General features: G+C 38.0%; 1 protein-coding gene across 15 annotated transcripts in view; it reads left to right on the top strand.

Annotated features, from left to right (window-relative positions):
* Nucleotides 1-23,044, top strand: part of Mier1 (MIER1 transcriptional regulator) — a 51,348-nt gene extending 28,304 nt beyond the window's left edge. For all 15 annotated transcript variants that reach the window (XM_040757073.1, XM_013114911.3, XM_005072190.4 and 12 more), the window contains 7 exons: nt 933-1,005; nt 5,727-5,878; nt 6,898-6,979; nt 8,171-8,265; nt 13,784-13,911; nt 16,991-17,130; nt 19,677-23,044. In XM_040757073.1, coding sequence (XP_040613007.1) covers nt 933-1,005; nt 5,727-5,878; nt 6,898-6,979; nt 8,171-8,265; nt 13,784-13,911; nt 16,991-17,130; nt 19,677-20,005 — 999 coding nt within the window. In that variant the 3' untranslated portion in view covers nt 20,006-23,044. The remainder of the gene's footprint in view (nt 1-932; nt 1,006-5,726; nt 5,879-6,897; nt 6,980-8,170; nt 8,266-13,783; nt 13,912-16,990; nt 17,131-19,676) is intronic.
* The last annotated feature ends 4,696 nt before the right edge of the window (nt 23,045-27,740 follow it).

Below are 27,740 nucleotides of genomic sequence, written 5' to 3'. Positions count from 1 at the left end.
AGTGACAACAGCAGCAGAGAGGAAGCTTTCTAACCCTAAGTCATCTAAACTTCCTAAAGCATGCTCATACTTTGGGGGGCTGGGGTGTGTTTTTCTTGACAGGGTTTCTCTGTGTAGCCCTGGCTGTCCTGGAGCTCACTCTGTAGACCAGGCTGGCCTTGAACTCAGAGATGTGTTTGTGTCTGTCTCCCAAGAGCTGGGATTAAGGGCGTGCACCACCACTGCTCTGTTTTTGTCCACATTTTCATTTGAAAATACTGGATCTATTTGTGACGATCCCCATTCCATGAGAAATCTCAGTGGTGATTTCCAGTTGCCTTTCTCAAGAGACAGTTTCAAACCTTTTGGGGAAGGGGTACTTTTTCATTTTGTATTGAAGAAATTTAGGCACTAACCTCAAGCAAAAAGACTTGATTTGGAAATGAATCTGTCCTTCAAAACTTTTTACAAACCTTTTATGTTTTGTTCCCTTATCTTAAACCTTTGTTTCTCAGGCTTCAGTGTGAGTTAAAGTTGCCTTTGGGACCTAAAGACTTCAGTTTCTAACAGTTTCGCTAGTGGTGTTTATGCTGCCTTCACAAAGAATCATAAGTGTAAATAAATACTTTTAAAAAACGCCCAAAGTTGATTTTTCTATTTTTCAGGGTATTTTTAAAAATTATTTTTATTAGCTAATCAAAACTCAGTTACTAATTTTTCTCCATATCTTGTATATATTGTTTATATTGCATTTCAGTCATTATTATTATTTCCCATCCAGTCATATGTAAGCTCCTAGCTATTATTAACTCATTCATCCTCACAATTCTACCATGAGGTAGGTAATTGGTTTTATGACAGAGAGACCAGAGTGAGTTTACCCAAGAAGAAGGTGAAGCTAAACATGAACATATGATGTGTATCACGAGATCTTTTTGTTATGTTTAAAATAGGAAATCATGGTGGGCTCCATGTTTCAAGCTGAGATTCCAGTTGGTGTTTGTAGATACAAAGAAAATGAAAAAGGTGAGTTATAGGAAAGTTATGTTGCTGAAATTTTGATGTGATGGGCTTATTTTGAGTGGTGGCCTGTGTTTGTGTCTAGGTATGCTCATGTGAAGGCCAGAGGTCATTGTTGGGTTCCTTCCTTTGTTGGCTCTTTACCATGATGCATAGGGTCTGTTTGTCTAGACTGGCTGACCAGTGGGCATCTGTCTTCTACCCCTGCTGCCTGGATTACATATGCTTGCTGCTGCTCTGGGTTTCACACAGGGTGCTGGGGATCCAAACTTGTGTTCTCTGGCTTGCATAGCAGGCACTTTACCCACTGAGCCATCTGCTAACCCTGGCCTCTTAATTTACAAATCAGATGTGGTAAGGACATGGTAGCCTACCAAATAACCCTGATGACATATATAAAAGAAGCGTATTTGTCAGGGCTGGTCACTGTAAAAGAAGAGAGTCTGAGGGTGTATGCCTTAAAATAGCTCAGCCATGTGTCTCTCTTAAGAAAAGCTTTTTTTTTTTTTTTTTTTTTAATGCTCTGAACGTAATACTTTGGTTTTTCGAGATAGGGTTTCTCTGTGTAGCCCTAGGGCTCCTGGAAATAGCTCTGTAGACCAGTTTGGCCTGGCCTTGAACTCAGAAATCCACCTGCCTCTGCTTCCCTAGAACTGGGATTAAAGGTGTGTGCTACCACTGCCTGGCTTCATAATAATAGACAACTTTTCGATAACAGGGTTAAAAATCAACTGATAAACAACTGGTTGCTTATGTGCTCCTAAAACTCAACATAAGTGAAAAGGAATATTTTGTCAATTGAGTCTTACATACTTAGGGAATAATACTTGTATATTTAAGTTTTACAAATTTTTTAAATCATGCATCTAATAATAAAATAAATGAGGATTTGTTGTTTGAGTCGGTCTATTTCACATTACCTGTATTAGATGGGTTTTATTTTTTTATTTTATTTTTTGGTCTTTTGAAACAGAATTTCTCTGTATCTTTGGAGGTTGTCCTGGAAGTAACTCTTGTAGACCAGGCTGGTTTCAAACTCACAGAGATCCGCCTGCCTCTGCCTCCTGAGTGCTGGGATTAAAGTCGTGTGCCACCAACGCCCAGCTCTTAGGTGGGTTTTAAAAGAATGCATTTGTATCCTTACTGAGCCCATATGTAGTGTGTCATTGCTTGAAGCTAAAAGTTAATTTCTTTTTCATTATCTTCACATTTCAGCTTAGAATTGGGAAGTCTTTTGTTGTTGTTGGAGTTTTTTTGTTTTTGTTTTGTTGTTTTCTTTTTGCCATTCTTTCTAGATAATCTGTTTTAATTATATACCTGCTGCTCTTCTGGATGTAAGAGGTGAGATGTAGGGTACAGCATAAGCTATTAAATTTCATAGCCAAATGTTTTCATATCACTTGACTTTGCCTTTACAAGCTTTCCCGGCTTAGTTCCTTAAGTTCCTTTGTTCTGTGCTGGAATTCTGTGTCTTTCTTATGTGTACCTTACTGTGTTCAGAAAAAAATGGTCTGTTGGCTTTTGTGTTTATATTGAAATTTAAGTACTGTGCTTATACAATATCAGGCCATGAGTTTCTTTCTGTCAGTAGGGAACTGAGAGGTAAACATTTGTTCCATTTTCCTAGACGTCTTAAAATTTTTGGTTATGAAGGAGGTAATGCCTATATTTTGATAGTTTGATATTAAGGGGGCTGACTGTGTGGCTTAGTGGTAAAACTTTTACATAGCATGCCCAAACCCCTGGGTTACTCCTCAGCCCCCAAGACAAGAGTCATTAGTAGTTGGAAGGAAGACACCATAGTTTTGTAGTACATTGCTGTCATGATTAAAGGTTTATCTCTTGTTGTACTTTACCTTTTATTTTCGTATCTATCGTCAAATACAGTAAATAAATTATAACTTCTACTTTGAAAATATTGCCTCTTCTGGATGTCATTTCTTTGCAGTGAAGTACAATTTAAAGATGATGATGTTTTATATGTGTATTTTTCTTTTTTGAGTCAGTGTCTCAATTTGTAGACTAGGCTGGCCTTGAACTCAGATCCCTCTGCCTGTGTCCCCAATTGTCAGATTTAAAGGTATGTGCTACCATGCCTGGCTTTTATTTGAAGACTTTAAGTGTGTTAGGTGGTATAGAAATGCCAGACAGGATGTAGGAAAATGACATTTCTCTGGAGGAGTCATGTGAGCAGACTCTTATTTTTGTGTAGGGGGGATTATAATAATGGAAGAAGGAATTCTGTCTTTAAAAAAACCCACAAAATTCATTTCTCTGTAGTGAACCCTGTGAACATAAAGCAAATACCAATATTACGCAGATACTGTTAAAAATAAAGTTTGTAAAAAGATATTGCTCATTAGTGCAGTCCTGTTGCAAAACCCCAGGGTGTTTATCACCAGCTGGGTCAGAGAGAACATGTCTTATAGGCATATTGCTACAACACCTGGCTCTATTTTAAGTTCTGATGTGACTAAAACAGGGAAGTGAAAAAATGTAGTCTGCCCTTAGGACAGGTTGATAGCCTTTATCTAGAATATTTAAGGCAGTGTTTTGTATTTCAGATCATTTTGGCCTTCACACTTTCTGCTTAGGAACGCTTATCCCAGAACTGTTCATTTAACCTGTGTGTCATAAGGCTATGTAAATGTGAAAATATGTCTGGTGAACTCCAGTGTTGTATGTTCAATTTGATTACTTTAACTTTTTCTAAGTTTATTGTAGGTAATAAAATAGCTGAAATGAGCAATGTGAATACCTAGTTAAGTATGGTTCACTGACCAGCCTCATCAGATTCATCTGTGAATTAGCAATTCCAGGGTCTCATTTAATGGCTGCTGAGTCAGTCTTTAGTATGCTGCCCCAAGCTTTCCTCCTCTACTTCATACACTTGTGAACTGCTCTCTGGACTCAAGCTGATTGACATTTGCATGCTTATGACCTATGCAGTATTGATTAGAGGGAATCCAGTCACTCTCATCCCATGCTCTTTGCTAACTACATTGTAATTGTCTAAAATACAGTTTGTTATTCTGAGGTTACTGACACAACCACAACTGTTCAGCCTTAAAGAAGGCAAACTTTGTCGTTTGGCGCCACCTGGTGATGGTAGTCTACCAGTTTGAGGATTTACAAAACATTGTCAGTGATTTCAGAAATGTCTTTTAGGTAATTTGTGCTGTTCTGTAGGTTTAAATGAGGTATGGAGAACACTGGGATTCAGACACACACCATCTTCACTTCCTCTTCCTGAGACAGCCTTTAAAACATAAATAGTGAGGAACTGGCTTCCTTTGCAGAGTAGGCTGAGCAGAGAACAGAAACTAATACTATGTCCAAATTCTCTTAGCAATGGATTCAGCCTTTCAGTTTTGGTGTTTATTATGCTAACAATAAAGAATGGCAGAAAGACATTTTTCAGGTAAGACTTTTTTTTAAAAGTACATTTGTATGGATGGAGTAAGAAATTAATTTATGTGAATACACCAATACATTCCCTAGTATGCCTGAGATGCTTAATTAGCTGCTACTCCTTTTCATAATACAAGGAATTTTAAAAGTCATCTGATGTCTCAAAGTTCTTTATCAAATGGTTTCCTTTCTATTGAAATTTAAATATTTGTCTCTTGTCTTTAAAAACAAAGGCCTTCCAAACTTTGTTCAACTGGATTTCCTCACTGCCTCCTGCGGTACCTCTACCTTCCCATCCGTACTTTTCAAAAGATTTTACTTTATTTCACCTTCTACTTACCTTCCTAGCCCTTCTAATGATTCAGTCTTTATATCCTCATGTCCTTGTTAGTAGACCAGACCCTGCAGGCCTCACAATCCCTAGTCACTCTGGGATTTAACCAGACTTGGAAATTATTCTTACAACACTTTGCCATGACTCTTGAGGTACCACATTTCTGGCACCAATTCATTTTTAGGCTGTTGGTTCTGGGTTTTATGTGTTTTCATTGAACTCTTATAGGGCACTGTCTTAGGTCATATTCCTTTCTATTTTTTTAATTTTGGTGAGGTTTAGACTATTATTACATTGGAAATTATGATGAAACTTAAATTTTTTTAAAGGTTGTGACTTTGATATGAAAATTATTATAACGTGTGCAGGCACATAAGGAAAAAAAAGAAGACAAGATTGCTGAGCAATGGTGATGCATGCATGCCTTTAATCCCAGCACTTGGGAAGCAGATGGATCTCTGTGAGTTCAAGGCCAGCTTGGTCTCCAGAACGAGTTCCAGAACAGCCAAAACTACACAGAGAAACTCTGTCTCAAAAAACCAAACAAACAGGAAGACAACAAGAGAACAGAGATCCAACCCTGATGACCCAACTTTGATCCTTGGGATTCACATGTTAAGAACTGACTCCCGATAGGTGGTGGTGGTGGTGGTGCATACGTTCAATCCCAGCACTTTGAAAACTTTGAAGGCCGAAGCAGATGTATCTCTTGAGTGGTTTACAGCAAGTTGCTCTAGGGCAGCCAGGGCTATACAGAGAAACCCTGTCATGAATGAATGAATGAATGGATAGATAAATAAATAAGAGCTGACTCCTCCAAATGGTCCTCTGACCTCCACATGTGTGGTGTGGTACATGCATAACAAATACAAAGAAAATAAATGTAATTTTTTAAAAGACTGAGTTATTTGTTTAGTAATATGTCTGTACAGGTTATGTCAATTTTTGGTAGTTTTTATTAACATTTTGTTTATGAATTTAGTATATGAAAATGATGATCAGCTTCTGTGGGACCCAGAGTATTTACCAGAAGATAAAGTGATTGTATTTCTTAAGGATGCATCCAGAAGAACAGGTGATGAAAAAGGTGTAGAAGCAATTCCTGAAGGATCTCACATTAAAGACAATGAACAGGTACATTAGTAAGGAACAAGTTGTTTGGGTTTTCCTCATATGTGACAATCATTTTTCTGTGGGTGCTCTGTCCACCTGAACTTCTGTAAAGGTTGGAATTATCACAAGACCTACTGTTGATAGGCTTAACATCATTGATATAATTGCAACTCTACTAAACAGAAATCTTGACTTTGCTCATATATACTTTTCATAGTGTTTTTAAAAGTGTTTCCTGTTGTTTTCTTTCCCTTCCTTTCTTTTTCTTTATGACATGGTTTCTCTGTGTAGCCCTGGCTGTCCTGGAACTCTGCAGACCAGACTGGCCTCAACTCACAGAGATCTACCTGCCTCTGTCTCCCAAGGTGTGTGCTACCACTGCCAACCTTTTGTTTTTTCTTTTTTTTTTTTTGTTTTTTTGTTTTTGTTTTTGTTTTTTGAGACAGGGTTTCTCTGTATTGTTTTGGAGGCTGTCCTGGAACTCGCTCTGTAGACCAGGCTGGCCTCAAACTCACATCCCTCTGCCTCCCGAGTGCTGGGATTAAAGGTGTGTGCCACCAACGCCCAGCCTTGTTTGTTTTCTAATCTGTCTCTATGAGACTCCACATCTGTGATGAAATTGGCTTCCTCATCTCAGATAATACCATTGTGTATATGGTCAGACTAAGGTCTAACATGAACCCAATACGACATTATTTTTAGAACCTTGTTTGTCATTGTTTTTTTTTCCTAATTTGTTTAAAGTACATTTCAAATCTCAGAAGGCTACAAAGAATTACAGCTTAAGCAAATAATATTTTTGTGAAATGAATATCTCAGTTGCTGGGATGCTATGGTCACCAGGTTACATATCCTACCTTGTACTTAGGGAGAGGCATAGAAGGTTAGATTGAATTTGTCTTTTTATCCTTGTACCCTAAAATTGGACCAGAAAATATAGACATAAACACGTGATTCAGAAAATGTGCTCCTAAAAATGAGCATCGGGCTGGAATATTGGCAGTCTATAAGTCTTACATAGAAACCTTTTCTTTTCCTAGGCTTTGTATGAACTGGTTAAATGCAGTTTTGATACAGAAGAAGCCTTGAGAAGATTGAGATTTAATGTCAAAGCAGCTCGAGGTAAGTACATGCTAGACTTCTGTTCATGACTTGGCAGAAATTTTAACTTTAAGCTGTTCACTTTAAGGTAAATATATCTTCAGCTTAATTCCAGTCTTTCTCAATTCAATAGGTATGTGCAGAGAGTGCAAATGCCACTCAAATTGTTACAGGGAGTGGGATTAAGATTGTTCTATTATGTAAAATGAGGGCATTTAAGTAAAAGTCTAAAGTATATAATGCCTTGTAGTTTCAAAACAGTTAAAGATTCTTTTCTTTGATCTTTGTAAAAGTCCTATGAGCTGGGTAAAAGGACTTCTGCTGCCTAACTTTACAATTGCGAGACTGTGCTGGTAAGGTAGCTCAGTAGGTAAAGTGGTTGTCACTCATCTCATAGCCTTGCCTGTACTTCCTGTCTCTACTGACCAATCAGTGTTTTATTCATCAACCAATAAGAGACACATGTACAGAAGGACAGTCCCCATCACCAAGCACCTAACCAGGAGTCTCAGTCGTCAAGGTGCCTGGCAGCCTGGGAGGCAGGCTGATCTTTAAAGGAGAGTTAGAGGATATTGTTGAAGCCTGTTATAGCTGAGCATATCTAGTTAATGTGAGGATTTGAGGGGAAACTTGAGAATACAATAGTTTTACTGATGAGTAAAGGGTTGTGTTACTTCAAGGATGAAGTAGAGGGCAAATGGAGTCCAAAGTAAGAAAGAACTTAACCAGGTTGAAGACATGGAAAGGTGCCTAATGACCTTTGGGCTGAGAAGAACTGAGGTGTTGAATGCCTGGCCGGAGCTATGTATGGCAAGACCTTCTCTCCACAACAAAGAAGGAACAAGTAGCCCAAATCTGAGATTGGAGGGTTAGGGACCGAATCGTTCCAATTTTATTAAATCAGGAAATTTTATCACTATCTTTTGCAATGACCAATATTATTAGCACTTTAGAATAAGATATGCTGGGCAGTGGTGGTGCATGCCTTTAAACCCAGCACTTGGGCAGCAGAGACAGGCGGATCACTGAGGCCAGCCTGGTCTACAGAGCGAGTTCCAGGACAACCAGGACTGTTACATAGAGAAACCCTGTCTCGAACCCCCACCCCTACCAAAGTAAGATACTCCCTTAATTTTTTTTTTTGCCAGAAAGTTACAATTTTGCTTTGTTTCTTTATAGTATATTAATAGTTTTATCCCTTCATTTTGTCAGAGGAATTATCTGTGTGGACAGAGGAAGAGTGTAGGAATTTTGAACAAGGGCTAAAGGCCTATGGAAAAGATTTTCATCTGATCCAGGCTAATAAAGTAAGTCATGATTTAAAGTTTGTTTAATACTACAATCTTTGATTTACACTCATTAGAATAAGCATACTTAGACTGCCTGATTTGTTTGCCAGGTAACTTTTTTCATCATACTGTAAACATTTAAGAATTGAATTCATTTATATGTCTGCCAGTCAACTTCCCAGATTGTTTGCGTAATACAATTGCTTGAGGCTGCTTTCCATTTTCTGTGACAAGAGGTTTATTTATGTTTTAAAAATGTTTTTATTTGTTCTTTAAGAAGTTCATTCGATATGTTTTTATCATATTCTATACTCTCCTTCAACTCCTCCCAGTTCCTATCCAACCAATTTTATATTCTTTCCTTCTTTTAAGTGCACACGCAGGTTCACTCTCACACACAAGCACAACACCCATGGACTCTTGAGTGTGTCTTAACTGACTGCTTCTAATTGTGGGGCCTGCCTCTGAGTGTGGTTAATAGAACCTGTCACTCCATTGAAGAAAACAAATTTTCTCTCTTCCTGCAGCTATCGATTGCAAATACCTCTTTAAATAAATTTTAAAATATTCTTAACATCAAATTTACAGTGAAAATAACCGTGCGGTGTGTGTGTATATACATGTCAGAGGACAACTCTGGAGGTGGCCTCTCGTTCCCCTTCTGGAGTTGGGACCCCTACCACTCCCCCATGTAACTTTGGGATTGAATTCAGATTGTCAGGCTTGGTGGCAAGCGCCTTAACCCACTGAACCATCTTACTGCCCATGATTTTTTTTTAATTAATTAATTGAATAATTTTTTGTTTTTTTCTGAGTCAGTTTCTCTGTAGCTTTGGAGTCTCTTCTGGAACTTGCTCTGTGGGCCAGGCTGGCTTCCAACTCAGAGATTCACCTATCTCTGCCTTCCCAGTGCTTGGATTAGAGGCATGTGCCACCACTGCCCAGTGATTAAGATATGTTTTATGGTACCTAAGTCCTAAATGATCTTAAATCATATTCTTGCAATGATATTTTCCAGATGTATCTATCACTAGAGACTTAACATGGTAGTTTGATATCCAATAAATATCAGTCATACATTATATATCCTAAAGAACTAAATAATAATTTGCAAATTTGAACATTTAATTGTTTTCAAGGTTTATTTTTATTCATTCACGAGTGGAAGGGGCCATATAAGTGCCATAGTGCATGTGTGTGCTAGTCACAGGACAATTTTGGGTAATGGGTAGGTAGTGTTAGCAGCAGGCACCTTTACCTGCCAAGACATCTTGCCAGCCTTTGGGTTTTTGTTTTTGTTGTGACTTAGAGTCTCAGCTCTGATTATCTTGGAACTTCCTATGTAGACCAGGCTGACTTCTAACTCCCAGATCCACCTTCTCTGCTTCCCAAGTGCTAGAATTAAGGTGTGTACCACCACACCCAGTGGGTTTTTTTCTTTTCAATAAAATTCTCATAGGATTTTAAATATTAACTCCATCATTTTATATAATAGGAAAGAAAATAAGGTGCTTTTGTGGGGAGATTATGATAAGTCTCAGCACAAATACTAAAACTCATGAACATTACTTTTCATGAATGTGATAAGCTGGGCTTACATAGTCCCTTGAAGAGAGCTGTTTTTAATCTAGGACCTTGTATAGGGCTATGTTTAGGTATTGGGCATATATTTGAAGCTCTAATTCATTTATGTGCTTTGCTTTTTGGTGTTTTTTTTTTTTTTCCTAGCTGTTGCTGGAATACAGTTGCTTTGTTTTGTCACACTATTAATGAAAGCTACAGATCCTGTGAATTCATACTAATTTTGTTCTGCATTTACTACTTCTAAATCTTACTGCATTTTTATGACTGACATCAGGCATTATTAATGAATTGCCCGCCAGTTAAGAACAAATGCTGCTTTTGCAGAGGACCCAGATTTGGTATCCAGCATCCATGTTGGGTGGCTTACAACTTCCTGTAACTCTAGCGAGAGGATCTGACACCTTCAGCCTCCACTGGCACCTTCATTCTCTTGTACACACGCGCACATGCACACATGTACACACACACACACACACAATCTAAACACAGCACACATAGTTAAAGATAATTACATCTTTTACAAAAGAAAAACATTGATAATAGAAGAGAAACTTGGACCTTTGAATGTTTATTTGAAAAATGCAATTGGTGTTCAAAGTGAGGTGCCCACTGTGTCCAAATTTGATAATCAGCACTCTGGGGAAAGGTTGTCTTATGCTGATGACTGTATGTGTTCCTGAATTTGTTTTAAAATACATTTTGCAGGTTGAAAAGTACATTTTATTTTTTCTAGTATTCCTTACATGGAAATCTTGCTAACCAAACTATTGGATTACCTCTCAAAGGTATCTCTGGAGTATTACTGAGCAAAACCCCACCTGTATGACTTTAAAAACCTCATTAGCTGACTTGAAACCATGAGCCAAAGTTTCAACATGTGCTTTATTAAGAATATAACTTTGGCTGAGCTGTGGTGGTGCTTGCCTTAAATCTTAAAGTCCAGCACTTGGGAGGCCTCTCTGATTTCTAGGTCAGCTTTGTAAAGTTGAGTTCCAGGACAGTCAAAGCTGTTACACAAAAAAGCCCTGTCTCGAAAAACATACATACGTACGTACATATATACGTTTCTTTATTATAATTGTTTAAGTGGGATCTTTTAATGCTGTAATAGTTGTCTAGCCTGTGCTCTACTTAGTTGCTCTAGTGAACAAAGGGAGGATAGTGATTTTTAAGATCCAATCTGAAAATATCGAAGCTCTGTTATGGGCTTATTTCATGAAGATTTTGGATTGTAGTTAACAACTTGCCCCAAGAGTCCTTGGTTTTTGCTTTTAGTAAATTACAACTGCTTGCTTGAAATCATTCTTTAGGAAGCAAAACAAAAAGGAGCTTGAAAGGATTTTTTTTTTTTTAATGCTTGGTGTTGCTATGTGTGCCTGTTGCCTTAGGAGGCTAGAAGAGGGCATCAGGTCCCCTTAAACTAGATGATTGTAAGCCATCATGTGGATGCTGGGAATTGAACCTGGGGCCTTTGGGCATTCTAAACCACTAAATGCCCTTTCTCTAGCCCCTTGAAAGGACTTTTTAAAAGCCCTTATTGCTTTACATCTTTTATAAAATTCAAGCAGAGGGGAAGAAAAGGAAGAAAAATCTTTGTTAGGTAAGAAAGGATGTCCTCTATAGTAGATGAAATCAATGCCAAAAATATTTTGTTAGCATCCTGTTTCTAGAGCACTATTGCATGTGCCTTTTCTCTTGGAAGCGTGCAGTGTTTTATTCTTACTCATCAATTTCTCCAGCTCTCCAAAGCAGTAGCAGTGAAGGAGATCTTCAGCATTTTTTGTGGATAATGGGAAGCCAATCATTTGCATAATTAGTTGCAGACCCATAAGCCACAGTGGTATCTTAATGAACAAGGAATAAGTACTAGTTTAAGAGCTTCTCCTTCCCTGGCATAGTTATAGACATTTGGGGAAGAAAATGAGTGGTGATTTTCATAGTTAATTTTTGGAGGCCTTTTTAATTTTGGTTTATTTATTTACTTATTGTGTTTTAGTTTCTGATTTTGTTTTGGTTTGTTTCTTAAGATGAGTCTTATTTAACCGAACCTTGGTTTTGTATCAAGAATAAGCATAGATAGGAATGACCTTGAACTACTTATGCTTCCTCCCAAGTGCTGGGATTACAAACATCTCTCAGTACTTCATCTGGAGTTGTTTTTTGTTTATTTTCTTTTTAACTTTCGAGTTTCATTTTTTGTGACATTTTATACATATATATTATACTTTGTTTCTTTTCCTTGACATCTCCAAGTCTATTTGCTTATTCTCCTCATCCTCCCTGCTCTGCTGTCATGGCATATATATTCTATTACCTTCCTGGCCCCTTAACCTCTTCCTCCTTTCTTTCATATCCTGTACACATGTGTGTGTACACATAAATTTATATCTATATTTTTATGTAAGAGAAAATACCTTTTTCCTTCTTAGTCTGGCTTATTTTGTGTAACATAAGATCAGCTTATCCATTTTCTTGACAGCATCATAATTTCATTTATTCTCTACAGCTAAATAAAATTGTATTTTGTTTCTACATATTTTTATACTTATTCATATGGTGGTGGACATCTAGGCTGGTTCTATTATTGGCTGTTGTGTGTAATATAGCAATAAACATGACTATGCAAGTTATATCTGTGATGTGCAGAATCCTTGGACATATACCTAGGGAAGACAAAAGTGGGTCATATTGTAACTCAGTTTGGTTTTATGTGGAACCTCCATACTGATTTCCATACTTTTTACCAGTGTACATTCCCATCAAGAAGTGTGTGAGTATCCTCTTTTTTCCATCCTGGGGCATTTGTTTCCCCATATCCAGCCAGCCTTTGTTGTCATTTGGTTTTGTCGCTTATTTTTTGTGATAAGCCATTCTGACCTGAGTATAATAGAATTTAAAAGAAGTTTTAGTGCATATTTCCTTGAAGGCTAAAGATCCTGGATTCTTGGTGCTTATTGGCCATTTTAGAATTCATTATATTTTCTAAGTAATTAGTCCACTTCACATAAATAGAGGGCAAAAGTTTTCTCCCATCCTGTAGGTGAATTCTTTACTCTGCTGATAGTTTCATTTGCAGGGCAAAGGGTTTTTTTGTTTTGTTTTGTTTTGTTTTTTTAACTTCTGGCAGTTTCAGAGGATCAGACCTTATATTAAGGTCTTCGATTCATTTTTGAATTAATTTTTTTCAAAGTTTAAGATTCAGATCTGAGTTCATGCTTCATTGTGGGAAATCATTTTATAAGAGAATTTAAATTTAGATTCCCTAGATGGTCTGTGAGTAAAAAGCATTTCTTCTTTGGATTCATTTTAACCCAATTGTCACTCCTATTTGCAGTAGAGGAATACTTGTTCTATTGTAAAATACTAGAATGGTTGTACCCTTGAATTAAAAAACAATGCTAAGTATCTTACATAGTTATTGATGTATTATTTTTCTCAATGATTTGGAAAAAATAGTTTTCAGCACAGTTGCTGTAGTTTAGTATTCCATGTACAATATGTTTGTTTGTATATTAACTAAGGAGTAGCTTTTTTTCCCCAGTCTGTCTTAAAGTTTCTATTGCTGTGGTAAAACGCCATGGTTTATTTGGCTTACACTTTCACATCACAGAACCTCCTTGTCATTGAAGGAAATCAAGGCAGGAATTAGAGGCAGGAACTGCAGCAGGAACATTGCTGCTGTCCTGTTCCTAGTGACTTGCCCAGTTTGCTTCCTTATATAGCTTGGAACTGCCTGCCCAGGGTTGGCAATAACTGTACCAATCAAGAAATGATTCATAGACTTGCTAGTAGGCCAGTCTTATGGAGGCATTTTGTTAGTTGAGTCCCTCTTCCAAGTGACTGTAGCTTGTGTCAAGCTATGTAAAACCATCCAGCACACACTTAAGAGGTTTTTCTTCAAGTGGCTCTGTTAAGGAGAATATTCTTTAAAACAAGCGTTTGTTTCTTACAGGTCCGAACAAGATCAGTTGGTGAATGTGTAGCATTCTATTACATGTGGAAAAAGTCTGAGCGTTATGATTTCTTTGCTCAGCAAACAAGGTTTGGAAAAAAGAAATATAATCTTCATCCTGGTGTAACGTGAGTTGTTTTCTAAGCTTTCTTGTCTTAAAAGAATTATGAATTTTGTAGTCCTTCAAAATACAGTTAGTTTCAAAACTTACAGTTTGTTGACATATAAGGCATGGAGACTTTGTTGTCTTAAAAGTAGTAAGCTACTGTACATGTTAAGACAGCAAGCATTAAACCAAGGTTTAAAGCATTTATTTTTATTAGGTTTTCCTAAAATGAAAAAAAGACTGTGCAAATACTGCGTTCAATTTTAATTTTTTTATTTTTTGAGGCAAAATCTTGCCATGTAGTCCTGGCTGGCCTCATTCTTAGCAATTTTATCCACCTTCCTAGTGCTGGGATTGTATGTATGTACCACCACCACATCTGGCTTAGTTTTCACCTTTGAAAACAGTTTAAAAAAATGGGATTAAGACAAATTCTAAACTCTTTTGGGCTACACAACAAGTAGAGGGCCATTAAAAAGGAAGGGAAATATGAAATTTTCCCTTGTGTAGTATATTTTGATCTTTGGAACTAAAACAAGATTTGAATGTAGGTGTTCTTAAAAGAGGGGAAAGGGTGCAGGAATATGATGGTCAGGTTAAATTGTATCCTCTTGTTTGATAGACATATTTCCTAGCTGTCCTGGGGTCTTCCAGGACATTGTTATAGAAGTAATGTGTAATGATAGTAATGCAACTCTTAACATTCTGACTGAGACAGTGATGGTAGCTCTCATCACAGTATGCGTGATGTGTCTTAACTGCCTAAATGCAGTCCTGGCACAAGAAATTCTTAGCTTCCTTCAAGCTCTGAGTTGATGAGGCCAGTGTGCACTAGTAAAGATGTCCTCAAACCCCTTTACAAAGATGTGATTGTTACCTATGTTTGGTTGTATTTTTTAAACTCATAAACCATAGTGTTTCTTCGTTATGTTCATTTATAGGTATAGATGTCTGCACTGAGTACTTCCTCTGACCAGACATTCTAAAGCCCAAAGCAAAATAAACTAAAAAAGTATAAATGAGGGCTGGGCTTAGAGCTCAGTGTTAGAGTGCTTGCTGAGTCTGCTGAAGGCTTTGGCTTCATCTCTGACACCAGTCCCCACAAGGGAGTAAATGAGGATGATCCACCTTCGTCAGAAGACAGTAAACTCCTTTCCTCTCCTGTTCCCTATTTACTCAGAGTTGGTAGCCATATAAAGAAGGATTACAAACTTTATCATTGCTTGATAAGTAATTAAAAATGATTAATAATTTAATTCATAAATTTAACCACTTACTAAATTTATTATTCTGGATTATTTAGTGGTACTATTCAAGGACAAAAATGTAGGACTAGATGTGTTTCTCCTCCCACTCCCCTCCCCATTTCAGAAACAATGTAGCCATGATGAGGATGTCATCATCAGCATAAGAACACACAACATGTGCTGTGCTAGCTCAGACTCCCGAAAGCCTTAGCAGACGAATATAATGAAGGCTTTGCTTAGTTGACTCTGATGTCCATTGCAGTAAGGTAGAAAGGGATGGACCACTAGTCATTTTAGGTTCTATGATAGTCTCTTACAGTTTCTGAAAACTTGTTGAAGATGTTTATCATCTTAATTTCTCCTAAGGTTTTCTGTAGGTAGATAAATCATAGTTAGTGACCCACACTTTGTTTTTCCTAAGGTATGATTTAATACCAGTTTCGTGTCATAATGGAATGAAATCCTAAATATGTTTGGTTTTCCCCTGGGTACCATTGCCATCGTTTTGTGGAATTTACTTTTATTTTTTATTCCTTTGTGCTTCTTTGAACTTTGCCTGCCTGTCTGCCCTGTCTTCCATTCTGTTTTTTTTTTTAAGATCTATAGCATTTTCTTCATAGGTGTATTTTACCTTTTATAAAAATCAATGACCAGTTGTGTGTGATTGTGATATCTCATACCTGTAATGTCTGAGATGTGAGGATTTCTATGAGTTTGAATGTAGTCTGGACTGTACAGTTTCAGGCCAGTAAAGGCTACATAGTACGATAATATCTTACAAAAAAATGAAAAGTAATGACCATACTATACATTACTATTCATGTAGTGAGAAATTGATTTTCTGTGAGAACTATTTCTGACTTGCTTGCATTTTCTGCTGTTTCTATTTTAAGTTGTATAAAACATAGGTGATGCCTTAAAGCATTGTTTCTCAACCTTCCTAATGCTGTGACCTTTTAACACAGTTACTCATGTTGTGGTGGCCGCAACCATAAAATTATTTTGTTGCTACCTTAAAACTGTGATTTTGCTGCTGTTAAATATCTGTCTTTTCCAGGGGTCTTAAACAACCCCTGTGATGAAAGGGTTGTTCAACACCCCCAGGGGTCTCAACCCATGGTGTATGACCATGTTCCAGTTGTACTTGACAGAAACTTTAGGCAACCCACAGATGATAACCATGTGTATAGATAGGACACACAGGATTTATCTGCATTTCAATTGTAAAATAACTACCCTCAGACACACATTTAGCCTAGATCTTCTAACCTCAGCCCAGTGTCAATGATCCTCAACTATAGTTCAGGAAATAGTAATGATGTTACAAATATACCTGTCTATAGCAAGATGCTAACAGGTGACTAGCAAATATTCCTAGGACTCAACCCATTATGGTACAGATCTGGCAGAATGCTGAACTGTATGGTGGCTAGCAGGGAACACCCTTTGTGTTAGGTCTCCGTTGTACCTTCAGGTATTGCCTTTAGGAAATCTGACAACCAGTCTGTTCACAAATCACTCTGTATCCCAGATGACATCATGCTCACCTCTTTATACGCACTCCAGCTTCAGTTGAGCCATTTTAAGCCATTCTCTGTACATTTTAGTCTTTAAATTTGCCGTGAACTTTACATTTTCCTTAGCTTAGCATCTTCATGCATCTCCCTACAAATACATAGCCAGAAGCTTCCAAAGTTAGTGTTTCCGAACCTGGTACAGTAGTAAGGCATTGTCTTGAAAGTAAGTGACAGTCAGGGCATATGTGTTAATAGTGGAATGTATATTTAACTTCAACTAATTTTAATCTTCATTATCTAAGGAATTAATTGTTGTGTTATTTAATTTAATCTTAAGGGATTACATGGATCGTCTTTTGGATGAGAGTGAAAGTGCTGCTTCTAGCCGAGCACCATCCCCTCCCCCTACTGCCTCAAATAGTAGTAACAGCCAGTCCGAGAAAGAAGATGGCACTGTCAGCAATAGTAATCAAAATGGTAAGCAACCAGGAAATACACCTAGTTCTTCGTAGTGAAGGACACTTGGAGTGGCTCAAGGGAATTTGCTTTAAACTCTGGAGGCTGAAAATGTAAATAACATGAAACATTAGCACACAGACATCCAAACACACACCATGGAGTAGTTGGAAAGAATTCGTAGTGACCTCATAAACTGAAATTCATAATGCAAGCTACACAGGGGCTGTTGCTTTCAATAAATTTGTATTCAGTAGCATCTCCCTACCTGAATGGGATACTGCCTGGATGTGAATACTGCTTTGTCTTTTAGACAAATCCAGATGCTTTGCATAAGAAATATTTATTTTTCAAATTTTTTTGAGAACCTGTAACATGAGCTATAATAAAGACAAAAAGTAGGTAATAAGTGAAGTTTAAATATTTGACTTAGTATAATAGCCTTGAAAAATGAGCACATGTGAAGCAGCTCTCAGCCTGAGCATGGGTGTTCTACAGAACCATTTGTACACACACACACACACACACACACACACACACACACACACACACACACAAGTGTGCAGGTATACAGGAGAAAGCAGACAGTGTTGTTCTTTCAGAGTATGTGAAGGACCATCTGTAAGAGCTGTTTTGGTTTTTACTTTAATTGTCCCAAGTGAGAAAATAGCAAGCATTATTATGCAGCGTCCCTGTAAGGAAGAAACTGGACTTTAAAACTGGGGAGAGCCATGGAGAATGTAGAAGAGAAACTGCCAAAGCTTTGACCTCAAGCTTTCACTAAGTTGCATATATATTACTTAGTTCATTTCACAGTCCTTTTCTGTACTTCTTTGAAGAACAAGCCAGACAGGCAGGCTGTGGTCTGAGCACCCATGCATGGGTCTAAGACTGCTTGTTAGACTGGTGTTCTGCAGTCTGCTGCCCCTTTTATAGAGATGGAAGGAGCAGTGTGACTGCAGCATGGAACTGAGGTAGGTGCTCACGAGTGTCAGTCCTTTTGTCTGTTACCATCTTAACACCAAGGGAACCCTTTGTTTTAGCTTTGTGATGAGAAAGCACTATTAGGGCAAGATAATTTTCACAAATGAATAAAGAATGTTACTTAGCTCAGAAGACATCAGGTAAGTGTGATCAAGATTTTCAGGTTTTCCAAAGAAAGGTTAGAACTTTAGCTTAATTATATATATATTTAATTTTTAGCTTTATTTCTTTTATATAAAGGACTGTAATTCATGTCCAGAATATTATTACAGCTATTTTTTACTTGATCAGTTTAACCTAGCTATTTAGACTAGCTAGCACAGAATTATTTCTTTAGTGTTATATGATGTATTAAAGATTTGGATACATACTGAACTGGAAAAAATTGAGTATTTGACCAAAATGTAATCTTTGAGACCCATCCTTTATGTTGAATATTTTTTACATGGTTAAGATTTAATTATCTCAGGCTGGAGAAATGGCTCAGAGGCTAAGAGCATTGACTGCTCTTCCAAAGGTCCTGAGTTCAATTCCCAGCAACCACATGGTGGCTCACAACCATCTATGATGAGATCTGGTGCCCTCTTCTGTCCTACAGGCAAACACGTAGGCAGAACACTGTACACATGGTAGGTAGGTAGGGTGGGTGGGTGGGTGGGTGGGTGGGTGGGTGGGTGGGTGGGTGGGTGGGTGGGTGGATGGATGGATGGATGGATGGATGGATGGATGGATGGATGGATGGATAGATAGATAGATAGATAGATAGATAGATAGATAGATAGATAGATAGATAGATAGATAGATAGATAAAATCTTAAAAAGAAAAACTTATTTCCAGTGATGTGTGCTGAGTGGACTTTGTATTATCAAAATTGTGTTCCATTTTATAATCGGCTCTAACATGGTCTTTCCGCTACTTGCTTTAACTAGAATAATTCCTGCCTGTTGTGGATAGATAGATAGGGTCTTGCTATATGCAGTGCAGTGGTCCTCAAATTCTCCATTTTTCAGATCCTACCTCCTGTGGGGACAATGTCAGTCAGTGTTGCTACATAGTAATACTTGGGATTCTTCTTTGAATATTTTCTTACATTTAATGTGTTTATATGCATGTATGTGTGTGTACCATGTGTGTGAGACCTGAGGAGGCTGGGAGAGGGTGTTAGATACCCTGAGACTAGGGTTGTAGGTGTCTGTGAGCCTCCATGTGGATTTTGGGAACTGAACCCAGGTTCTCCTCTAAGAGCACCAAGCATTCTTAACCACTGATCCATCTTTCCAGCCCCTTAGCATGCTTTTAATATATGGATTTTGTTCTTAAAATCCATTGCCTTAGTTGGTCTTTACATCAACTGTGTAACATACGTTGCTTTGTGTCTCATGGTATGTAAGGAAACTGAGGTGTAGCATATGAAGATTTGGGTAGTATCAGCTGGTAAGTGGCACAGCCATGCTTCACACCATGAGTATGTTCACATTTGATACTTTGCTTGTCCCTTGATGAAAACCTGTTATAGCAGCTGTTTTACAATAGTTGATGAGTTAAGCTTTTTGTATTAAGTTTTATCTTTCTCTGGATGTAGGTGTGTCATCTAATGGACCAGGTGAAATACTAAACAAAGAAGAAGTAAAAGTGGAAGGCTTACATGTTAATGGACCAACAGGCGGAAATAAGAAGCCACTTCATACAGATATGGATACTAATGGTTATGAAGCAGATAACCTGACCACCGACCCAAAACTTGCCCATATGACTGCAAGAAATGAAAATGATTTTGATGAAAAAAATGAGAGACCTGCCAAAAGGCGACGGATAAACAGCAATGGGAAAGAAAGTCCGGGTTCGTCTGAATTTTTCCAGGAAGCAGTCTCGCATGGGAAATTTGAGGAACACGAAAACACAAACGACTAAGTCCTAGGCCTATGTTACTTTCTTTGCAGTAAATTCTGGTGTGACTACAATTTTCAGGGTTGGTGGGTGACCTTTAGAAAGCTGATTTCTTTGAAGCAGTTGGTTAAATCTCAACATTTAAATTGAGTCCTAACTTTAAGAAATGGGATTCATAATTCCACCTTTTGCAAGTTCTTTTACTTCAAATCGTTGAAGACTCTTGTAGGATAAAAACATTGGTAAATTTGAATGACCCAAAGACTTATCTGTACCTTCTCATTTGAGATACTAATCGTAAATTTTACTAAAAGTTAATTTTTCCTTATTTTTATGAGGAAGAATAGCAAGGGGGAAAATAAGCTTGTGTTTATGCTCAACACCAATTTTTGAATTATCTAGAAATGTTTTTACACCAGACATTTTTCTCTCCATACAAATTGAACATTGTCACTAAGGAAACCCTCATGAATCCTGAAGGTTATGCTAGCATGATTTTTATATGTAGAAGTTTAAAAATAAACCAAGTCAGGTTTGTATTTGTAAAATTGTTGACATCAATGATGTCTTTCCATATTCTTATCTGGGCATAAGAAATACATTCTGTATTTTTCCAGATTCTTTGTAGCCTTTGAAAGATTTTTACAGTACATATGTCTTGACTGAGCTGTCCTTTCTTAATACAAAAAGCTTGTATAATTTTCTTAACTTGTACAGTTGGTAAACTTTTATGAGAGGAACTGATATTGAGTCTGTCAGCTTTCATTTTATTTTGCTAAAATTTTTCTAATGAATTTTTAAGTGTGTGTAGTTAACCAAGTCATGTTTCTTATCCAGGTGGTAAAAGCATTCATAAAGAATTATGAACATATGTTTTTATTTCAAGCTTCTACTTATGGACAAATAATTTGGGACTTCTGGAGTTCAGCATGATACTCAGATTTGCAAGCTTGTTTGCATTTGCTATAATATTCAAAATTATTTTTGAAGCAAAACAAAGACATACTGTCAGCTTCAGTTCGTAAATGTATCGTGCTGAATAGAATCCTGTTCAGTTACTCTTGTATGCACTATAAGATTTCCCATTGTTTTCATTATGTCAACAGGAAGAAAAGGCCAGGTGATGTTAATATTGTCACATTGAAGAATAACTGTTGACAGGTAGCAATATTGATTTTTTTATGAGAAAATAATGGTTTTAAGAATTTTCAGACCTTTCCAGTTACAATCCAGTTTGACAGATTTAATACTGTTTTTCCAAAATGAAACAGATACAAAATAATCATTGTTCTGTGTGATTTTTAAAAAAGGATTATCTGTATGCACTAGCCTTGTAAGGATTTTATTTTTAGTGTAAAATTCTTCTTATAAAGTGTAGTTTTATACAGCTGATAGGCCAATCCTATCTCCAAACTTTTTTTTAGTAAAGGATTACTAGCTATCTTTTCTCACACAGACACATCCCCAAATGCTGCTTTCAATTCGTTCTCAGCCATCAGTTCAAGCAAGAGCCAAATCTTTTAGAGGCAGATCTGTGGTCCTTTTACTGGCTCAGTTGTCTGATGCAGCATGGGTAAAGGTTTGCACTGAGAATGACCGTCTAGGCCTCATCCCTCTAGTGTTCTTACATTTGTCCAGACTGCTTCTCATGACCAATGGGAACAACTTTTTCTCCGCCCCCAATCAGTATTGGACTTTGACAACATCCGTCCGTATAATATGCATTTACTGTTTTTGCATAAATATCCCAATAAATCAGTTTCAGATGGAAGTGCTGAGAAGCATGATGGGGCTTTTTGTTTGTTTTACTGAAAAGATAATTTATCCAGAATGGCAGTAAGTCAAGTAGCTTTAGCAGATGGCCATGGCCCCTGTCTCCCTGCTCACTCCCCCATCCTCCTTGTGTGTGTGTTTGTCTCTGTCTTTTTTTTTTTTTTTAAGACAGAGTCTCACTGTGTAACCCAGGCTGGCCTGGAACTTGCAATCCTCCTACCTCGGCCCCCTGATACTGAGATTGGAGGTGTTGCCCACCACACCCAGCTGTAATCTATTTTCTGAAGCATATTTTATTAAGTGAGTACAGGTCATCCTAGCTCTCTGTCACAGGTGGTCTCTAGGAATGTATTAAAGAACAGTGATGTGTTTCTCAGTCATTGCAGTATTCTCAGTATCATGTCCGCCTTTTTAAAGATCCATCTGGTGGCAAGTTTGTGGAGTTCTTGAGACCCATAACAGCAACATTTTAAGAAAATTCTCAGGCATGATGGCAAATGTGCCAGATGTATAAATGTTAATAAATCTTATTTTTCTTTTTAAAGTATGCATAAAGAAAGACATTCCACTAATAAGTGATGCTCAGCTTTTCCCAAAATCTTAATTGTGTTCTGTATTTCTACAGGGATTTCACCCTTTGTTCTTCAATGTAACCACTGTCACTTGAGAAGTCATTGCACTATTTAAACATCTTGACAATATCATGAATCTAATTTGCTTAAGATTTAGTACATTTTATAATTTGAGCTCTTAATAAGTTGAGATGAGAAAAGAAGCCTTCATGATGGGCAGGGGGGTATAGCTCCTTTGGTTGAATGCTTGCACCAGCATGCATGAAGCTCTGGGTTCCATCCCCAGTACCGCATAAACTGGGTGTGGTGGTGTGCACTTGCAATCCCAGCACTTGGGAGCTGGAGGCAGGAGAATCAGAAGTTCAAGGCCATCCTCAACTACGTAGTGAGGTTGAGGCCAGCCTGAGATACTTGAGACACTGTCTCAAAAAGAAAAGTTTCTGTTGGTAGTTATTTAGATCCTAGCAAAGCACTGTTGTTTTCATTTGGAATATATAATGTTTTATGATGTATTCTCAATAAGGTTCAGAAGCTGTAACTCAGTTCAACAAAATCTGTTGAGCTTTAAAATGTATTTGAAGTAATATTTAAGTAGGCATTCAAATTATGAATTAGATGTTTTTAAATTCCTGCATAATAATTTTGCACTGTAAAATGTCATTTTTCCCATTTCCTTCTGCCATTCTGATATGCTCATTAAAATATTTTTGTAAGCACACTGTGTGTTGTGCTGTACCTTTTTGTTCAGTTTCACTGTGTTTTAATTTCAGTTTTCAATCTCTGTGGTGTAGGGAACACAGTACAGATGGGTACCATTCCTGGTGCCTCCACACCCATGCACAGTACACTGAACAGTTTTAGTTACCTGAGATTAGATTATTATTTTCTGTCTCCCTTTGAGACAAGGTTTCTCTGTGTTAACAGCCCTGGCTGTCCTGGAACTCAATTTGTAGATCAAGCTGGCCTGGAATTTGGAGATCTGCCTGCCTCTGCCTCCCAAGCACGGGGATCAAGGCTATGGGCCCAGCCTACTTAGACATGTAGTCCAAACTGGCTTTAATCTCCTGTCTCAAGCAATGGAGTATAAAATGTGTACTACTATATCTGGAAAGGGTATATTTTTGTCCTTTATTCTCCCCAGAGACTTTACCCCCCAAACCTCCATTACCCTTTTCTCTGAACTGTATAATTAAAAATAATAAGTTCACCTCTTCTTCAATGAAGTTCATACCATATAATTTGCAAAATAAAATGTGTTTTGTCACAATACTTAACTTTTCTATGGACAGGTAATCCAGAGTGACACTTGTAATACCTAAGTGTTGGTGTACTGACCAGCATACCCATGTGTATAACTGACAGTTATCAGTATCAACCAGACACAGTTTCCTAGTGTCATCCATAGTCATCGAAATGACATTGTCAAAATCCACAACACATGGAAAGAGCCACTCTTCGGATTTGACCTTGATTTTATTTTAACTGAAAATGACTTTTTAAATTTCTTATAATTCTAGTTACTTGGGAAAATTTACCATAAAAATCCAGTGTTCTTCAAAACCCATCTTAAATAGGTTCATCCACTCAAGTTAACCTGTTACCTTCATGTATTTTATTATCTGAATTGACTTCTTCCTATCCCACTGCCACTGTAGGATGTATAAAAGGGTGTATTTAATTTTTGTGTTGAGTAAATAATTTGAACCTGTAGTTCTAGCTCCTGGGAGGTAGAAGCCAAGGGGTTGGATCAAGTTTTAGGTGAACCTGGGCTAAATGAGACACTATTAAATTCTCTACATATATACACATTGTACATACTACCTAGTGCAGTCACTAAAGCTGTGTAAGCTAGAACTAACCACATTCCAGTTGTCCTCCATCTAAACTGATGGTGAAGATTTCCTTATATTTTATTGTCAGTAGTTGACACTGGCAAGATGGCTCAGCCATTATGAGCACTGCCTGGTTTTCCAGAGGACCACAAGTGTGATTCTCAGCTCCCATGTGGCTCAAAACCACCTGTAGGACCAAGGGATCCAGCAGTCTCTTCTGGCTTCCTTGAGCACTGTAGGTATAAGGTACATAGATATATATATATATATGCAGGTGAAACACCCATACACAAAATTTTAAGAACTGGCTAATTTTTATATTTCCATATATCTTCTAATTCAGCAAATGTTTGAGTCTCTTGTACCAGATACTGAGCTGCTGGCTTCAGAAATTCAGTATGTCTTCAAGTAGACAAGTGTCAGGGTCAAAATAAGTACTCTGTAGGAACAGCACGGGTGATGGGAAAATGAATGTATCCACCGCTTTGCCATAGAACTCTAGTATAACTGAACTTTGTTTGGACCACCAGCTCCTGAATAATGACATGGAGACATTTTATTAATTATGAAAGGTTGGCCTTAGCTTACACTTGTTCCCAACTAGCACTTAAGACTTAAATTAACCCATTTATATTAATCTATGTTCTGCCACATGGCTCATTACCTCTCTCCATACTGTACGTCTGACTTATTAGAGGTATTGCTGGGAAATCCCACCTCTCTTGATTCCTTCCCAGAAGTCCTGCTGGAGGTACCCCTATCTTCTGCCTAACCATTGACCATTCAGCACTTTATTTAAACTAACCAGAAGGTGCCTTAGCAGAGACATAGCTTCACAGTGTACAAAAAGATTAAACTACAACACTCTGCCTAAAATGTATTTTCAATTTGAGATGTGTAAGTGACCAATATGAAATAAATATGTGGTTGCCCTACCTTTTTTATTTGCTTTTGTGGTTTTTTGTTTGTTTTGAGACAGGATTTCTCTGTGTAACCCCTGCTGTCCTGGAACTCATTGTGTAGACCAGGCTGGCCTTGAACTTAGAGATCCACCTGCCTCTGCCTCTCAAGTGCTGGGATTAAAGGTGTGGACCACCACCACTTGGAACCATTCACTTCTAATACCCACTACAGAGCAGGCTGTATTGATCAGTTGTATATAATGTCGTGCTGTCTGGTGAGTAGTGCATATAGAGGACTGCTCGGTGGCAAAGCCTAAGAAGTATAGCCTAATGGAGGTTTTGCCTAGTGGTTAAATATAGCCTTTTCCTCCTCATTGCTAACATTTGATTGGCTGAACTGACTCAAAATGTTCTGGACATTGAAAGGTAGTTTGCAGTAGAGTTCAGCGCTAATTCCCCGATAAGGGATTTTTGGTTTTTGTTTTTGTTTTGTTTTTGTTTTTGTTTTTAAGCAGATAGACTTTGAAGTTCCACAATGATTGTATGCTTGGCTTTGGAAGAAGAGGATTCTGGGCCCTGACTTGAACAGCTTCAGATTGCAGGAAACAGGAACTGGGCTTATTTCAGAGACTTGACAGTATCTTTGTCTTGCCCTTGGGTCCAGCTGGGTCTTGATCAGATGAACATGAGCACCAGCTGAGTGCATCCTTTTAAATTTAGTAACTCACTATTCCCCTCTAAACACACACATTGTAGTTGGTGGGGACCTACTGGAGTAGCTCTTGAATGGTGAGTTTGATGTTTATGGTGAGCGATATCCATTCCATTGCCTACATTTACTTCCAGGGTTAAAAATGACTGTAAGCATTTTAGAAGACGGTGCAAATGTGTTGGGGCTGTGTCTGCAAAGTTTCTACAAATTGTGAAAATGTCAGGCATAATCAAACAGCTCCATTCTGTCCAAATTGCCTGTGAGTGAAAAGCTGTGTTGAAACCTTTCTAAAAACGGCTCCCAGTTAAGATCATGCCACCCTGTTGGTTGTGTGCTCCTATGAGGTGTGGTGAGGAGAAACATTGGACAGATGAAGTGAATGTCACCATAGTCCAAGTCACAAGGGCTTCTCACAGGGTCTGCATCCACCTGTGGCTTGAATACAGTGGCAATGTCCATTTCCTTCTGAGACCCATTTTTTTTTCATTGAGAAGTGACTCATCTGTAGCTAGAACCTGGGGAAGCGTTTCTGAGCCAGTGTCAGCTGGTCCCTATGCTGATGTGCTCAGTCAGTAGATCATGGAGCGGACAGGGAAAACAAAAACATTATTTCAAATAATCCTCAGAGAAAAACAACTCAAAGCCTGGCCTTGCATTCCCTTGTCTTCAACCATACCTCATATTTTATTTCTGTTCATACCAGAGAATAGTCACATTTTATTTAGATCCTATCCTAAAGACAGCAGTTTTTATAACATTCTTTTTTCCATCCAAATTCAGCCATGTTTCAAGGTATCGGTTGATCTGGACACTTTGGTCACTTTGTGAAAAACAGAATCCCTAGGCTGGCTCCAGGTAAAATAAGGATGGTTTGTACTGGGACTGATGTCACAAGGCTGTGAAGTCACTGGAAAAAGACAGGTTTCTAATCTTACCAAAAACCCTCCAGCCAGCATTTCAGAGAGGAAGAAGGTGTTTTTCAAAACACTGGGAGCATATTTGAAAAAAAAAAAAGCCCATAGTCAAAACAGTTAGGTCCACTTTAAAATGCACCCATAGATTGTGTTGCCAAATCAGTTTGGCAACTGAAAAAAATGTGATTTTTCAGAGCCCTGTGGATTTCAGATTTAGGACTTTGTAGTTAATCCCAAATTTTTGTCAGCACTCACCTGGCAATTGGTCCTAACTGTCCTTGTTTTCTAAGAAAAAAGGGCAAATGACAATAGCTAGTGGCTTTGACATGCACTCTCCAACCTTTCCAGAGTCAGTAGGAAGCCAAAATGTAAGTGCTGGGTAGGAGAGCTTGCCATCGTCCAGAGGAGACCCCCTAGGTCAGTGATTCTCAGCCTTCCTAATGCTGTGACATAAAAATTTTTGTTGCTACTTCATGACTGTAATTTTGCTAGTTATGAGTAGTAATGTAAATATGATATGAAGGATATCTGATATGCTACCCCCAAAGGAGTCGCAACCCACAGGTAGAGAACCGCTGTCCTAGAGTCTTATATGCAGCCCTGTCATTTTATGTACAGGAAAACCTAAGGCCTACCATGTAAAAACAAGATCTTGTCTAGGGCCCTGCAGCCTTGCATTAAATAGCTTAGAGCCAGACCCCTCTGTTCTTTCCCTTCACAACACTTTGATAGTTTATATGGCCTCATGAGAGGGCTAGGAAGCTTCTAAGGCCAGAGTCTCAGGTTTCTGTTAGCTACCCTTTGGCCAGTTGCAGTCCTCGGTATACAGGCTAATCTTCATAGGATGGTGGCTTCTTTCTGAGTCCTTTGGCTTACAAGAGTAAGAAGAGGCATTCACTCAAAGAAACAATGGTAATCATGGCAAGGATCGCCAATAGACAAGCAGATAACCCTGGCCACTCTGAGCTATGGCTTCCAGGGACATTCTCCCTCGATCACTATAAGCCAGGTTTCACAACTCCCTGCAGTCTCCAAATTGGGAAACAGACACCTT

Source organism: Mesocricetus auratus, unplaced genomic scaffold, assembly GCF_017639785.1.
Source record: "Mesocricetus auratus isolate SY011 unplaced genomic scaffold, BCM_Maur_2.0 Super-Scaffold_100014, whole genome shotgun sequence".
Classification (NCBI taxonomy): Eukaryota; Metazoa; Chordata; class Mammalia; order Rodentia; family Cricetidae; genus Mesocricetus; species Mesocricetus auratus.
The sequence above is the reverse complement of the archived record's forward strand: the minus strand, read 5'-3'. Positions and strand labels throughout refer to the sequence as shown.